The 17,100-nt window shown below is 44.9% G+C and overlaps 1 protein-coding gene across 7 annotated transcripts in view; it reads right to left on the reverse strand.

Annotated features, from left to right (window-relative positions):
* Window positions 1–17,100, reverse strand: part of CDH4 (cadherin 4) — a 1,011,299-nt gene that overhangs the window by 27,328 nt on the left and 966,871 nt on the right. For all 7 annotated transcript variants that reach the window (XM_068263314.1, XM_068263308.1, XM_068263309.1 and 4 more), the window contains 2 exons: window positions 8,049–8,234; window positions 1,740–1,993 (listed from right to left, as the gene is read on the reverse strand). In XM_068263314.1, coding sequence (XP_068119415.1) covers window positions 1,740–1,993; window positions 8,049–8,234 — 440 coding nt within the window. The remainder of the gene's footprint in view (window positions 1–1,739; window positions 1,994–8,048; window positions 8,235–17,100) is intronic.

The following is a 17,100-nucleotide window of genomic DNA, read 5'->3' on the forward strand; positions in this document are numbered from 1 at the left end:
ATTCTGATATATAAAGGGGGAAAATATTGCTTGTTCTTAAGATTTTATTGTTGTTTATAAAGTTTACGGACTGATGAGGTAAATATTTATTTTTCCTACGTTTTCATTCAGAATGCAGCCATGACACTGAGTCTGCAAGTCATGTTGGAGTTTCCCACAAGAAAGCCTGCATTGCTTTGCAAATACTGTATACTTGTGATGAAAGAGAATTTCATAAAAGTCATTGAAAAGGACAATAAAGCAAACCCGAATTGCCATAAAAAAAAGTTAGATGCTTACCTAGGTAGCGGAAAGCCCCCCATGTCCTCATCACCCCGTGTCGCCCTGCAGAGACCCCCTGAACATATACAACAAGAGCTTGTCTGACATGTTCTCATGGCCGCTCTCCCTACCATGTAGTCTTCCCTCTTCTTAGGTATAGCCTAGTACACACTATCAATTATTTGATATTAAATATTTTACCACCTCCACGTGGTATGAGAGCTTACCTCCACAATCGGTTGATAGTATTACAAATTTCATTGGGCCACATACTACATGGAGGTGTGGTAAAATTGGCACTCATTGGCCAATCAAATTTGAAATGTGTGTACCATGCTTACAGAGAACCTGAACTGAAGATAAAATTCAAAATAAACATAAAGACGTCACACATACCTCCTGTATAGTCCACCTATCAATCTCTTTTCTCTTATGCGTCCTGTTTGTCCACTGTGATCAATTTAATTCTCTGTCCTCCATTTTGAAAATGGACATTACCCCATAACAGCTTCCTGGTCAGCACACTGTTGAACTGTAATTTCACCCACTTGAGCCATAGGGAAACATGGACATTACCTTGCACATTCATATGTAACTGACAGCAACTGATATATAACTGACAGCAACTGCTATATTTCAGTTCTGACAAAATATTGTCAGAACTGGAAAGGATCACTGTAGGAAGAAAATGGTGAGCTTCTGAGAGGAACTGACGGGGAGGTAAGTATGTAATGTTCATTTGCAGCTACATCATGTGTTTATTTTAAATAATTTTACACACTTCAGGTTTCCTTTAAGTATCTTTTCTTTTGATTCCTTGTAAGAATACATTAAAATGTTTTGTACTTCAAAATGTATCAAAAACAATATTCCTGAATGTTCCTGTTCATGTTAAGGGCTCTACCTCTGACACAGGAGACCTGCGTTCGAATCTTGGCTCTTCCTGTTTAGTAAGCCAGCACCTATTCAGTAAGGAGACCTTGGACAAGACTCCCTAACACTGCTACTGCCAATAGAGCGTGCCCTAGTGGCTGCAGCTCAAGCGCTTTGAGTCCGCCAGGAGAAAAGCGTAATATAGATGTTATTTGTTTTGTCCTGTCTACTTTAGTATCCATATTTTAACCTCCTTCCTGGTTACAGTTTTGCCTTAAATCTCCATGCAAGCCGGAAAAACTACCATCTCACGGACAATATGTTGCAACTGTGTGTTCATTTCTGAGGTGTGCATTTGAAGTCAAACCCCCCCTCCCTCTTTCTTTGCATGTTTCCATGGCAACCCTTTCTTTACATGTTTCCATGGCAACCCTTTCTTTACATGTTTCCATGGCAACCCTTTCTTTACATGTTTCCATTGCAACCCTTTCTTTGCATGTTTCCATGGCAACCCTTTCTTCGCATGTTTCCATGGCAAAGATAGGGAACAGGTTGTGCTAAAGTTAGGTAGACCATGCACCGTGTGAAGGCATTGAGTTACATACCGTAGGGCCTGCTGCATTGAGCGGTCGGGATCCACAGCAGAGAATGTGGTCAGCACCCTTCCAGTTGGCTCCCCCTCCAGTTGTCTGATGGGATCGTAGCGGTTGGGAAAATAGGGAGCCTCGTTCACGTCTACGATGGATATGGTTACTGCAGAGGTAGACTGTAGAGACATCTGGATTCCACTGGCCAGAGGCGCCTGGTTTGTCACCATGACGTTTAGTAAGAAGGCTTTGTTCATCTCATAATCCACCGGCTGAAAAAGAATGAAAAAATCTCCAAATGCTTAGAGCCAACACAATCCAAAAGCCAACATAAAGATCTATCACACGCTATTGTCTTACTGCCTCCCAGTTCCTTATGTTGCTATAGAGTTATCCAACTTGCCTTTGACCCCAAAACATGTAATTTCAATAAAAATGTTCTCATTCAGCTAGTGTGGACATACCAGCTGCCTCTCGAGTTGGACAGTTGGGGTGCAGGGCACTAGAGCTGAGCAGGAGGGCCTCTAGGCCTAAAATGATCCATCAGGTCTACATCTAGTGACCTGCACCCACTGTCCAACTTGAGCTCCAGCTGGTATGTCCATACTTATCTTCACATCATTACATCAATGTATGTTTGGTGAAGAAATCATCACTAAATTTGATTTGACAGCAGTGCCAGATATAAGTTTTTCTATTGATTTTTTTTTTGTAATGTATTTATCAGACCAAAATCTACTCACAGAAAACTGCTCGGGCTCCAGATGTTCCAAGCCTGTATGGATAGGTGTACAACTACAGAATGGGGATTTTTCAGATCCAAATGAGATATATATACTTTCCACCAGAGCAGGGTTTACAGCTCCAGAGCTTGTAGGTGCAGGCACTCTGGCACCCTAAACTCCGCCCCTCAACTCAGGCCACCACCCTTCATCTCCTCCCCAGACTACATAGACAGATTTTCCCCAGTATTTGGTAACCCCGTTAATCTAGGTAGAAGATGTGAACTCCCCAAGTAAGAGGAGCCAGATGTGCTCCCACCTCAGTATTAAGTAGCCCCCTTCAAAAGTTAAGGGGACATTTGGGGAGGGGAGCCTCCTCTCCTATATAAGGCGCCGGTAGGCATGAGCCTACACTGCCTTATGGTAAAACCAGCCCTGCTTTGCACTTATCAATGGGATTACTTTAATAAATGGACAAGTTCAGCTTTGGGCTCTTATTTGTTCTTTAATCTTGTTTTGTGGCAGCATTAGACCTGTGGCGGCCATGACGGCAGGTCTGGCTGTACAGATTACATGGTACAAAGCCTCGCCGAATACCCGCAATCATATTTTTTTCAATTCAAAGAATTGACTTTAAACTCCCCTTCTTGCCACAATTCTCACCAGGAGAAACTTAAATGTGCGGTGAGAAAAATAAATAGACAGTATCGGTGTTACAATAACACTTGACTTCAGATGGCGGTTCAAAAATACAATGCTATACATCAGCCACCATTATGGCACGTTCAATATTTACAAAATAAAGAGATTACGTCTGCAATTTACAATGAGGCTGTAAAGTGAACCTTTCATTATACGGAGTGTCTACAGAAGAGGGCCTTAACAGGCAATAAAACACTGAGATATGAATCAGGACAATCTAAGAAACTGGAATGAATAATAAAACAACTACTAGCACAACTGTCAGCACAGTACACACAGTCACTGACACCGTTCCATTTAAAGTGACCCTGCACTGAAAGAGATGCGGTGGCTGCCATGATCACTCCTTTAAAAAAAAAGAAAAAAAAGTGGTATGAATCTCTCTCTCTCTCTCTCTCTCTCTCTCTCTCTCTCTCTCTCTCTCTCTCTCTCTCTCTATATATATATATATAGTTAGAAAACCAAATAAATCCTTGCTACTCACTTTCTTTCACCCACACAAATACTGTTATTGGCATATGAGATCCCTGGTTATTTGCAGTACAGACCAAAACCATTTTCGCTGAACTGGAAGTGACATGGCGCACTGCATCTTGGGAATTATACTTCTGTGCAGGCACATGATTGAAATGAATGAGAAGAGAGGCAGGCAACACAGGAAGGGCGAAAGTGAGATCACAGTATGACTTCACTTGCCCTTCACATAGATGGAGACAGAGAGCACTGAAGCAAGGAAAATGATTTAAAGGGAACATGAAGTGAGAGGGAGATGGAGGCTGACATATTTATTTAATTTTCAACAATAACAATTGTCTGGCAGCCCTGCTGATCCTCTGCCTCTAATACTTTTAGCCATAGACCCCGAACAAACATGCAACATATCAGGTGTTTCTGACAATATTTTCAGATGTGACAAGATTAGCTGCATGCTTGTTTCTGGGGTGATTCAAACACTACTGATGCCTAAATGAGGACATCAGGCAACTGGTATTGCTTAACCACTTGAGGATCAGAGGTTTATATCCCCCTAGTGACCAGTCCATCTTTTCACAATTCGGCACAACTTTAACGATTTATTGCTCGGTCATACAACATAGCACCCAAATGATTTTTAACCTCCTTTCTTCTCCTCACAAATAGACCTTTCTTTTGGTGGTATATGATTGTTGCTGCAAATTTTTTTTTATTCATTTATACCAAAAGAGCAAACTTTTTGTATATTTTATCCCCCCCCTCCTTCCCCCATGCCCCCGTAAATTGGCCCTACACTACAATATACACACTATACTACAGGGAGTGCAGAATTATTAGGTAAATGAGTATTTTGACTACATCATCCTCTTTATGCATGTTGTCTTACTCCAAGCTGTATAGGCTCGAAGGCCTACTACCAATTAAGCATATTAGGTGATGTGCATCTCTGTAATGAGAAGGGGTGTGGTCTAATGACATCAACACCCTATATCAGGTGTGCATAATTATTAGGCAACTTCCTTTCCTTTGGCAAAATGGGTCAAAAGAAGGACTTGACAGGCTCAGAAAAGTCAAAAATAGTGCAGAGGGATGCAGCACTCTTAAAATTGCAAAGCTTCTAAAGCGTGATCATCGAAAAATCAAGCGTTTCATTCAAAATAGTCAACAGGGTCGCAAGAAGCGTGTGGAAAAACCAAGGCGCAAAATAACTGCCCATGAACTGAGAAAAGTCAAGCTTGCAGCTGCCAAGATGCCACTTGCCACCAGTTTGGCCATATTTCAGAGCTGCAACATCACTGGAGTGCCCAAAAGCACAAGGTGTGCAATACTCAGAGACATGGCCAAGGTAAGAAAGGCTGAAAGACGACCACCACTGAACAAGACACACAAGCTGAAACGTCAAGACTGGGCCAAGAAATATCTCAAGACTGATTTTTCTTAGGTTTTATGGACTGATGAAATGAGAGTGAGTCTTGATGGGCCAGATGGATGGGCCCGTGGCTGGATTGGTAAAGGGCAGAGAGCTCCAGTCCGACTCAGACGCCAGCAAGGTGGAGGTGGAGTACTGGTTTGGGCTAGTATCATCAAAGATGAGCTTGTGGGGCCTTTTCGGGTTGAGGATGGAGTCAAGCTCAACTGCCAGTCCTACTGCCAGTTTCTGGAAGACACCTTCTTCAAGCAGTGGTACAGGAAGAAGTCTGCATCCTTCAAGAAAAACATGATTTTCATGCAGGACAATGCTCCATCACACGCGTCCAAGTACTCCACAGCGTGGCTGGCAAGAAAGGGTATAAAAGAAGAAAAACTAATGACATGGCCTCCTTGTTAACCTGATCTGAACCCCATTGAGAACATGTGGTCCATCATAGGAGGGAAAACAGTACACCTCTCTGAACAGTGTCTGGGAGGCTGTGGTTGCTGCTGCACGCAATGTTGATGGTGAACAGATCAAAACACTGACAGAATCCATGGATGGCAGGCTTTTGAGTGTCCTTGCAAAGAAAGGTGGCTATATTGGTCACTGATTTGTTTTTGTTTTTGAATGTCAGAAATGTATATTTGTGAATGTTGAGATGTTATATTGGTTTCACTGGTAAAAATAAATAATTGAAATGGGTACATATTTGTTTTTTGTTAAGTTGCCTAATAATTATGCACAGTAATAGTCACCTGCACACACAGATATCCCCCTAAAATAGCTCAAACTAAAAACAAACTAAAAACTACTTTCAAAAATATTCAGCTTTGATATTAATTAGTTTTTTGGGTTCATTGAGAACATGGTTGTTGTTCAATAATAAAATTATTACTCAAAAATACAACTTGCCTAATAGTTCTGCACTCCCTGTACACATACATAACATATGTCTATGTCAGGCATTAGATTGTGAGCCCATCAGAGGGACAGTTAAGTGACAAGGCAGTACTCTGTGCAGCGCTGCGTTACGTCAGTGCTATGTAAATATTTTTTATTAATAACACAGCCTACCAGAGCTAATCAGCCGCTGGCAGGCTGATCGCTGAGGCCGTCCATTTACAATTATCTCACTCCTTGCGAGGAACAATGGGGCCACTCTGCGGCCATCAATCTGGGTTAGGTGGTCGCAGAGCGGTTAAAGGGATTTCGCGGTGACACAAACATATACAGATTTACTCACCCGGGGCTTCTTTCAGCCCTGAGAATTTTGTGTGTCCCTCGGCGTAGGCCGTTGCACTCCATGGTCCCGCTCTCAGCGCCGTAGTGGATTGCTGACTGCCGAGTTGGTGGCTTCTATGCATGCACCTCTTGCAACTGCCCTCCTTATAGCTTCTGTGGCGACTTGACAGGTCAGCGATCAACTACGGGCTGAGAGTGAGACTATGAAGCGAAGCCGACCTGTGCCGAGGGACACACAGACTTCTCAGGGCTGGAGGATGCCCCGGGTAAGTAAATATGGAAATAAATGTCAATCTACATATACCTCTCGTTTCAGGTTCCCTTTAAAGGGAAGGTCCAAGCAAAAAAAAAAAAATGAGATTCACTTACCTGGGGCTTCTACCAGCCCCATGCAGCCATCCTGTGCCCTCGTAGTCACTCGCTGCTGCTCCAGTCCCCCGCTGGCAGCTTGCTGACCTCGGAGGTCAGGGCCAAATTGCGTACATTTTTACACATTCCCGCTAGTGCAGGAACATTAACACATACATTTTTACGCGTTAGTGGTGAAACGCGTACATTTTTGTTCCTGCACTAGCTGGAATGCGTAAAAATGTATGCAATGTGGCCCTGACCTCCGAGGTCAGAAAGCTGCCAGCGGGGAACTGGAGCAGCAGTGAGTGACTACGAGGGCACAGGATGGCTACATGGGGCTGGTAAAAGCCCCAGGTAAGTGAATCTCATTTTTTTTTTTTTTGCTTGAACCTTCCCTTTAAGGTGGCAATATGTATTGATTTTGATTTACCAGTTCGATCACTCTGATAGAACCTGCCAGAAATCTATTGCCCCAACATGGTTGATGTTGGTGATGGTTGATTGCTGTGCCATATCGTTGCATCGAATACTGCAATGCTGTAGTTCAATCGATCATCAATCAATGTTCTGCTAAGATCTATTGAAAATTGATGTATTGTGTGTAGTTCAAATCCATCCCTCTCTAATACAATTTGGGGATCGGAGAGGGATCAATTATTTTGCCACATCGGGTGGCAATATATGTGTGTGGCTAGCTTAAAGGGAATCTGAATTGAAAATAAACTTATAATATAATGAATTGTATGTGTAGTACAGCTAAGAAATAGAGCATTAGCAGCACAGATATGAGTCTCATATTGTTCCCAGTACAGGAAGAGTTAAGATAGATAATTTCTGACATGTCCGATCTCCCGTTCAATCGCTTTGCCGCTCGATTCTTAGGAAACTTCACTTGTTATCTATGCAAAAGAGCTTCTCTGAGCTCTCCGACTAATTTAGTCAGAGAGTAGTGCTATAATCTGAAGTACTTATACATCAAAGAAAGAATGAAAGACAACTTCAGATAAGATTTTCTTGCAGGGAAGTTCAAAGGATCATTAGCTCTGCTCTGTTTCATAGTTTAAAATACAGAGTGTAGTTTGTAAACTGCAAATAAAGAATAATGCAATGTTATAAAAAAAAGCTATATAACAGAAAATAAAAACATGAGACTATTTTCTTTGCTACTAATGTTCTATTAATTATCTGTACTACACAACCAATTCATTATATCATAATTTTTTTCGCTTCAGTGCCACTACTTTAAGACTACCTGTTGGAAGCTATAACAGAGACAGGTAAGGCTGCATTTCAGAGCCTCCATATGTTTCTCACCACTGGATCACTTTGACCCAAACACTTTTCATTGTACATACTTGGCCTTCACGCTCACTTACACAATCCCACTCCACAGCTACCCAGAATTCCATGCCCAGATCTTACCTTTACCACGGTCACTATCCCCTCATTGGTCACAGGGTCCGTTTTCACAGTAAAGTGTCCAGAAGGATCCCCACTGATGATCTTATACAGGGCATTCCAGTTGGGTGTATATGGCTGATCCCGATCCACCACGGTCAGATTCACAACGACGGCGTCAACTCGATTTTCTGGAACCTCACCGGTGAACTGATCAGATAAGGAAAGAGACACGAGTACCGTTAGCTCCTCTGGATTCACAATAAGTGTGCTGGTTCTAGCACGTTATTATGTCTGATGCTGCACAAGTGTACTCTGCCCTGACACTAACATCGCTGCTCAGACAATAGGCAGCCTATGGCAAAGGACAAAAGACTCAGCGCTTCTCATCTGCTGCTCCTCTCTGCAAATCTCTACACTGAGTCCTCCCACCACTCATCAGCTTATACTCTGCAAATCTTTACACTAACTCCCTCACCACTCATCTGCTGCTCCTCTGCAAATCTTGACACTGACTCCTCCCACCATTCCTCATCTGCTCCTTCTCTCTGCAAATCTCTACACTAACTGCTCACACCATTCCTCATCCGTCGCTACTCTCTGCAAACCTCTACAATGACTCCTCCCACCACTCCTCCTCTGCTGCTCCTCTGCAAATCTCTACACTGTCTTCTCCACCACTCATCTGCTGCTCCTCTGCAAATCTCTACACTAACTGCTCCCACCATTCCTCATCTGCCACATTCACTGCAAATCTCTACAATGACTCCTCCCACCACTCCTCATCTGCTGCTCCTCTCTGCAAATCTCTGCAATGACTCCTCCCAACACTCTTCCTCTGCTGCTCCTCTCTGCAAATCTACAGTGGTTTGCAAAAGTATTCGTTCCCCTTGAAGTTTTCCACATTTTGTCACATTACTGCCACAAACATTAATCAATTTTATTGGAATTCCACGTGAAAGACCAATACAAAGTGCTGTACACGAGAGAAGTGGAACGAAAATCATACATGAGTCACCATGGACCTCTTGACTGCATTTATGATCAGCGCTCTCCTTGTTCGGCCTGTGAGTTTAGGTGGACGGCCTTGTCTTGGTAGGTTTACAGTTTTGCCATACTCCTTCCATTTCTGAATGATCGCTTGAACAGTGCTCCGTGGGATGTTCGAGGCTTTGGAAATCTTTTTGTAGCCTAAGCCTACTTTAAATTTCTCAATAACTTTATCCCTGACCTGTCTGGTGTGTTCTTTGGACTTCATGGTGTTGTTGCTCCCAATATTCTCTTAGACAACCTCTGAGGCCATCACAGAGCAGCTGTATTTGTACTGACATTAGATTACACACAGGTGCACTATATTTAGTCATTAGCACTCATCAGGCAATGTCTATGGGCAACTGACTGCACTCAGACTAAAGGGGGCTGAATAATTATGTACACCCCACTTTGCAGTTATTTATTTGTAAAGAATGTTTGGAATCATGTATGATTGTCGTTCCACTTCCCACATGTACAACACTTTGTATTGGTCTTTCACGTGGAATTCCAATAAAATTGATTCATGTTTGTGGCAGTAATGTGACAAAATGTGGAAAGCTTCAAGGGGTCTGAATACTTTTGCAAACCACTGTATACACTTCTAAAGGAGTCCATACACTGGTCGATTTCAGCCATCGATCAATCAATTCTACAGAATCGATAAATTGAGCAGAAAGCGATTCTTTCAAATCAGCAAATCGATCAATTTGAGATTGATTTGATCTGTTTGACAGGATGGAAAACTAGGTAGATCTGCTGCTGGCAGAAGATCTATGGCCCATAGAGTTGCATTGGATCTAATGGTGCAATAATACATTTAGATAGGTTTTCAATAGATTTCCTATAGATTTCATTCTGAAATCTATAGGAAATCTGTTCCTAGTGTGTGGCACACAACAGATTTCTGTCAGATTCGACTTGACAGGCATCTGACAGAAATCTAGCTGATGATCGAATCTGCTGCATATCTATAAGTGTATGGCCACCTTAACACCTCTCCTTATCTGCTGTGTCTCTCTGAAAATCTCTAAATTGACTCCTCCCACCGCTTCTCCTCTCTGCAAATCTCTACGCCTCCTTCCACTGCTTTTCATCGGCTCCTCCTCTCTGCAAATCTAAGCACTGGCTCCTTTTTCCACTTTTCTGAGTAAATGAACATTCCGCAGAGCTGCACATGGCAAAACTAAAGATGTCACCACCTGTGATACATGTCGGAATGCAAATCGGGGAGAGGAAAGATTTTACAATGGTCAAACACTAACTAAATGATCTATAAATGAACACTGTAAAACAATTTTCTCTACAGTTGCTCTTTAATGAACCCTCCCCATTCAGCCAGGAAGTGAGTTGGTGGCATACCTGTAGTTGTTTTGCTCATGCAATGCATAAGGCATGGTGGAGAAAGACACAAAGGAACAATAAACAAGTAATTATGTTTACAAGGCAGATGGGGAAGGAAGGCCTTTTATATGCAGACCAGCACTTCACAGTCTTGGTTTTTCAACAACTCACAGGAGAAATACATGGAATAAATAAGCCATAGACATAAATGTACAAAAAGTCCATTAATGCACTTAGGCCTTCCAGTCATTTATGTTAAATTCTATTTCACTATTTACGTTGTTCTATTGTTAGGCACGTAAGTATTTCTAAGGTTAGGTCGGCATATCATCAGGGCAGCGATGAGGTCAGAGATGGTACAGAAATGTTTGTATCTATGTTCCCAGCATCCGGCTGTATTCAGTATAAATGTCTTCTAATGGCAAGGTAGGCTGGATTCAGAAACATAAAATGTGTGCAGTTCTGCTCCAGTCCTGTCCAGTCAGTTTTGCATCATTTTTAGCCTGGTACACACCAGGCAATTTCCATCAGATAGATGGGTCGATAGATCATTCCCGACAGATCCGATCAGATTTTTGATCGTTTTTTCTGATCAATTTTCTGATCACTTCTATGCAAATCGATCAGAAAAACGATCGCAACCTGTCGGAAATGATCTAATCACCCCTTCTATCTGACAGGAAAATGCACGGTGTGTACCAGGCTTTACAAGACAGGTACGGGACTGTACATTTTTTATGAGTGAACCTAGCCAAGGAAATCTGATACAAAGGCGCGTACACATGCACTACTTCCGCCAACGAAGGGTTCGTCAGACCATCCTGCTGGGCGGACGTTCAGCCGACAGTAGCACGTGTGTACGCACTGTTGGCAGACTGATAAGGCTCTGTCTGCACGAACCGTTCAGCCGAGGGGGGGGGGGGGGGGGTAGGCATGGTGGCTATCTGGCTGGCTGCATGTCACTTGCATTCTAATCAGCATAGCTCCCAAATGTCACTCTTTTCGAAGGACAGTCCCTCTTTGGGGACCCAATCCCTCTTTCTTCCTCTTTTGTCCCTCTTTCAGGACTGATATACAGATCTATGTAAATATATGTATTTTATCTACTGAAATAGGTGTTTAATTGACTCTAATCTAACAAGACTTTAACTGACTCTCCCATCCTTTAAATTTATACATTACTTATTTCAAATTGTAATATGAAGAACAATGAACAAGGATAGAAAGGACCAGTGTGGTTTGAATTAAAAAAACAACATATTTTTCTTATGCAATCTTCAGTGTTCTCAACAGAATTTTTTTCCAGCTGGGTGGCATGAAAAAGTAGCCGGGTGGGGCGAGATAAGAGAGTGCTGGGCTGGTGCTGCTGTGCGCAACTCTGCTTATAGCATAGGAGGAGGTGAGCCGACGACAGCCGGGTGCTTACCAAAACTAGCTGGGTGGAGCACCCGGCTAAAAGAGCCTGGGGAGAACACTGATCTTTATGGTATGCGTGACTAAGGGTGTGCCGGGGGCGTGGTTAGGGGTGTGGCACAGGCATTGCTTAAGTGTCCCTCTTTCTTATCTCAATAAGTTGGGAGGTATAAAAGAGTAAGTGAAGAGGACCTGTATCACTACCAGGATTGGTTAACATACCACATTCTGCTGCTGCTCTGCATTATGTACAGGACTGGGCCCCATAGTATCCTGGCTCAAACCCCTGTGGAGGAACTCTGTGCGGGAGCACGGGTCAGTGTAGTTATGCCCCTTGCTGTATGCATCTTAGGTTGATAGGGCTCTGTACAATGCAGGGGCGTTCCTAGGGTCCTTGGAGATCGGGGGCACCTGTGGGCACTAGGTGGGGAGTATATGCGGCACAAAAATGGGCGTGGCCATGCAGTGAGTGGGCATTGCCATGGGTGGGGCCAAATGTACATGAAATTAGCAGCGGTGTAAGCTACAGATAGTAAGCCTGCCCATCGAAATATTGGATGGAGCCCCCTGTCCTTTATTTAGATAATTTACAATCAGTATAGGCATAGATCATAGATGTATACGCACATACAATTTTTTATTGGTCAATCACTGACCAATTTTACCACCCCCATGCAGTAAGTGGGCCAACAGACAATGAATTTGATGAACAGAGCTAAAATTGGCTAATCAAAATTGTATGTGTGTACCAGGCATTACAGCTAATACTGTACATACTGAAAGTAGCAGGGATCAGCATACAATACAGCTAGTTTACAATCAGTAAAGGCACAGAGTAACACCTTATACTGTTCACACTGGAGGTAGATCAGCACACAGTGCAGGCACTAGAGAACAGCTTATACTGTACATCACAGCCGTCTCACCCATCAGGCAACTCTAAATTATTGCCTGGAGCGCCACAGGCGGAGAGAGTGCAAAACCACCGCTACTGCAGTGTTTTTTTTATTTATTTACATTCATGCCTGCCCTACTCAGTGCCCGAGTGCTGCCTCTCGTACTGCCTCCTCTCCTCCCATTCAGAGTAGTGTTGTCCGGATCATGAACGATTCGGATCTTTGATCCGAATCTATTTTGGGAGTCGAATCATCCGAATCATCAAAATGAGTGATTCGGATCGCAAAAGGGGCGGGGCCAGGAGCGACACGCCCCCTCTCAGCGGGCAGCGGGGTCCTGGAAGCAGAGCTGAGATGGATCGCTCTGTTGGAAGGGAGGCAGCCTTGCAGGGACAGGTAGATGAGAGAGAGGGGACATGGGTGCCACTGCCAGATATGTGTAGAGCACACATACTGGCTATAACGTGCTGCTCATTACAGGCTGCCTGTTCCGTAGTTGTGCACAGTGAACACATTGGAAGCTTTTGGCTCAGCTCAGCACAGCTCAGTAACTTTGCAGGCACTGTGATTGCAGCGCAATATGATCCTCCTAAACAACTGCACTTTACTTCTGGGAATGCTTTCTTTCACTGTGCGACGTTTCCATTCAAGGTATACAGATGAACATGTAGGTGAAATATATGTATAGCATATGATTGCAGCATGTGGGTATTGTGTGCAAGCAAACATTTCTGCTCTCTGCTTCCCTCCTCCCTTCTCTGTCCACTCCCTGCCCTCTGTCCATCTTCTCCCCTTCTCTGTGTGTCCACCCCCCACCCCTTCTCCTGTCCTGCTAGTCATTTCACCCCCGAATGCTTCGATAGTAAAATGATCCGAGATTCGGATCAAAGATCCGGATCTTTTCAATGATCCGATTCGAATCATCCGGATCATTGAAAAGATCCGAACTTCCCATCTCTAATTCAGAGCGAGCAGCCACACAGATTTGATCCAGCAGATTGGAGACGCTGCTTTGCTCCGCCCCTTCCTGTCTCTCTCTACTGTGCTTAACACAGTTTGAAAAAGAGAGCGGCAAGCAGTAATGTTATGAGCAGAATGAAGAGGCCAGAGAGCGGAGGAAGAAGGAGGCAGAGCTGATCCGTGATGCAGAGCCTCCAGAGGTAGATGCTGCTGAAGATGATGAGGGACTCGGAGGCTCATCTATGCTGGCTGCCTAAGTGATCTTGGGCAGAGAGATATATGGAGACAAAGTGGGAGAAAGCGCACTCAGTGTGTGGATTATGAAAAGTGGCCAGCCGACCGTAGAATGATCTCACCTCAGTGTAGTGCTGGTTAGCCCATATTGGTGTACCAGCTCGCAGGCTTTGTCCCTTTGAGCCAGGGACCAGGCTCCTGGCAACCGGGATTCCTTTGTTCCTCTCCTCTCGCAGCTGTGGATAGCACCACTCGCCTTGCAGTCACCAGCGTTCTGCACAATGCAGGTGCTCAGTGGCTATGGCGGGCGCCAATAGTATGAGTATATTCCCTTTTGTAGAGGGATCGGTGTGCAAGCTGTCTTCCACCTTCCAGCACAAGCGTTACCTGCACTCTGCGGGCGCTTGTTAGGTGGTAGTGTATAATGGAGTTGGCATGGGTGAGGTGCAAGTCTGTGCAAACAACAATACCGTGTAATGTAAAGATCTGTTTATTGTAACGCGTTTCGAAAGTGATAAAGCCGCCCCTTCTTCTTCAGACAAAAATCTTGGGCAGAGAGAGGGCAGCAAGCAAACGGCTACATCAAACCCTGCAAGGGCGCAGACTGCAGGCAGCACACAGTAAGTAATTACTGGCATCTTTCACATTGCCCCTACTGATCTATCCCAGCTGCCAATCCCCATCATCAGAGAGAGACACACGGGCTCACTGCAAAGTTACTTCCTGTCTGCGTGATGGAGCTAATTGTTTCTCCTCTGCACTGTGATGCAGGCTGGGTGTCTGCTGGGCACTGTCTGGGATCAGTGAAGGACGGGCATGGCTTCTGCTGTGTGATGCAGGCTGGGCGTTTGCTGGGCTCTTTCAGGGATCAGTGAAGGACGGGCATGGCTTCTGCTGTGTGATGCAGGCTGGGCGTTTGCTGGGCTCTTTCAGGGATCAGTGAAGGATGGGCATGGCTTCTGCTGTGTGATGCAGGCTGGGTGTTTGCTGGGCTCTTTCAGGGATCAGTGAAGGATGGGCATGGCTTCTGCAGAGACGTTTCTGACAGGAGTTTATCTCCTGTACTGTGGTGTCGGGTGTCACAGGAGCTGGATGACTGTCCATGCAGGATCAGCAGAGGGATGTCCTGATGTGTAAATGTATGCTGAAACCCTGCTGTGCCCTGCATTTCACAAGTATAGCACATGAATATAATGTGATGTCCAATGAACGTTTGTGTTGATGCAGCAGTCTGTATATTTAGCACTCATTTTGGTTACATGCTTAAAGTGTACCTGAGACAGTACACTCACTGTGCCTTATTTATACTTGCCTGGGGCTTCCTTCAGCCCCATGAGGACTGTAGGCTCCCTCACCATCCTCCCTAGTCGCTCTATTGTCACCTTCTGTATTTCCTTAAAGAGAGTCTGAAGCGAGAATAGATCTCGCTTCAGACCTCATATATAGCAGAGGCACGTGTGCCCCTGCTAAAACGCCGCTATCCCGCGGCTTAACGGGGGTCCCTGTCCCCCCAAACCCCCTCCGTAATGCGGGTGAGCGCTTCCTGGTTGGGGCAGAGCTAACCGCCGCAGCCCTGCCCCACACGCGTCTGTCAGCGCGTATCTCCGCCTCTCCCCCGCCCCTCTCAGTCTTCCTTCACTGAGAGGGGCGGGGGAGAGGCGGCGATGCGCGTCTGATAGACGCAACTGCAGGCATGGCTGCAGCCGTTAGCCCTGCCTCCAGGAATAATATTACCAGCGACCATTTTCCGACCAACTTTTGCGGGGGGTGGGTTGGGGGTGAAGGGACCCCCGTTTAGCCGCGGGATAGCGGCGTTTTAGCAGGGGCACACGTGCTCCTGCTATATATGAGAGCTGAAGCGAGATTTAGTCTCGCTTCAGTGTCTCTTTAAGTCATGGCCAGTCGTGGTGTTCTGCACATGCCCAGTCACGAGTGTGCCCCATTCTTCGCCAAGCGCAAAATACTCCCAGCCACGGCAACGTGTGACCAAGCTGCACATGCACAGAGCACTGCAACTGAAAAAGATACGTGAGGCGATGCTGGGACGAAGGAATGGTTGATGTGGACGACGAGGAAGCTGGCGGTCCTTATGGGGTGGGAGGAAACCTCAAGTATAAATTAGGCACAGTGAACTGTCTGAGGTACACTTTAACAACTGAGTGTCAGTGCCTGAAATGATAGAATGCATTAATTATCAATTTGCTGTGAATGCTTGAGTTTTCTAAGCTACACATAACTGTATTAAAAGTAAAGATAATCATCCCTTTGGTATGTAAAGAATGAGACTGTGTTGTTGGATGTAACATGATGCATACCTTGATGACAGGAAACTGTATAGGAATGGGAGGAAGGCATACGCAGCATGTAAGAATGGGGCGTGTCTAAAAGTGTGGCAGGGGCATGTCTTAGTGTCCCTCTTTCCAGGCTCCAAAAGTTTGGAGGTATGACGTGCGTGCAGCCAGCGTGTGACGCACCAGGCATTCGGGCGCCACCGCTGGCTTCAGACAGGAGACTGTGCTTCCTTGACGTGCCCCCCTGGCCCAATTCGCTTGTTTGTTGTGTGTCTCCCTCAGAGGCACAGCAGGCAGCAGGTAGTCCAGGACACCCTGTGTGTGTGGGAATAAGGACTGGTGCTGTGTGGGGTGGGGGCGCCCTGGGAGGGGGGGGGGCACCACAGGTTTTCATGCCTGGAGTGACAAAATGGCTAGAAACGCCCCTGTTGTACATACTGTAGGCAGCAGAGATCAGCACACTGCAGTTAGGGCGCCGAAAAATATGAGGGTTCAGTTGTGCGGCGCGCATAGGTGTGGCCATGGACCAGAATGTGGGTGTGGTCACGGGTGGAGACAAATTTACATGAACTTGGTCGGACATTAGATTAGGACAGTAGTGGCAAACCTTTTGGAGGCTGAGTGCCCAAACTGCAACTCAAAAGTCACTTATCTATCGCAAAGTGGCAAAAGCAATTTAAACGAAATACTGTACAAACGTTTTAATGAACATTATGGAAAATCCAAGTTGAAAATAAACTGTGAAGATAAACTTCCATCCATCCTACTCCTGCAAAACGTATTCATTTTTTTTAGAACCTCCCAGTTTTATTTTCTGTTTTAAAAAGCTAAGAAAGTAGGTTTAATGCTATTGTCTCATATGATGATGATTCAGCTTTTCCCATAGTCTCACAGTTAGCAATCATG

The sequence above is a fragment of the Hyperolius riggenbachi genome, chromosome 12 (genome assembly GCF_040937935.1).
Source record: "Hyperolius riggenbachi isolate aHypRig1 chromosome 12, aHypRig1.pri, whole genome shotgun sequence".
Classification (NCBI taxonomy): Eukaryota; Metazoa; Chordata; class Amphibia; order Anura; family Hyperoliidae; genus Hyperolius; species Hyperolius riggenbachi.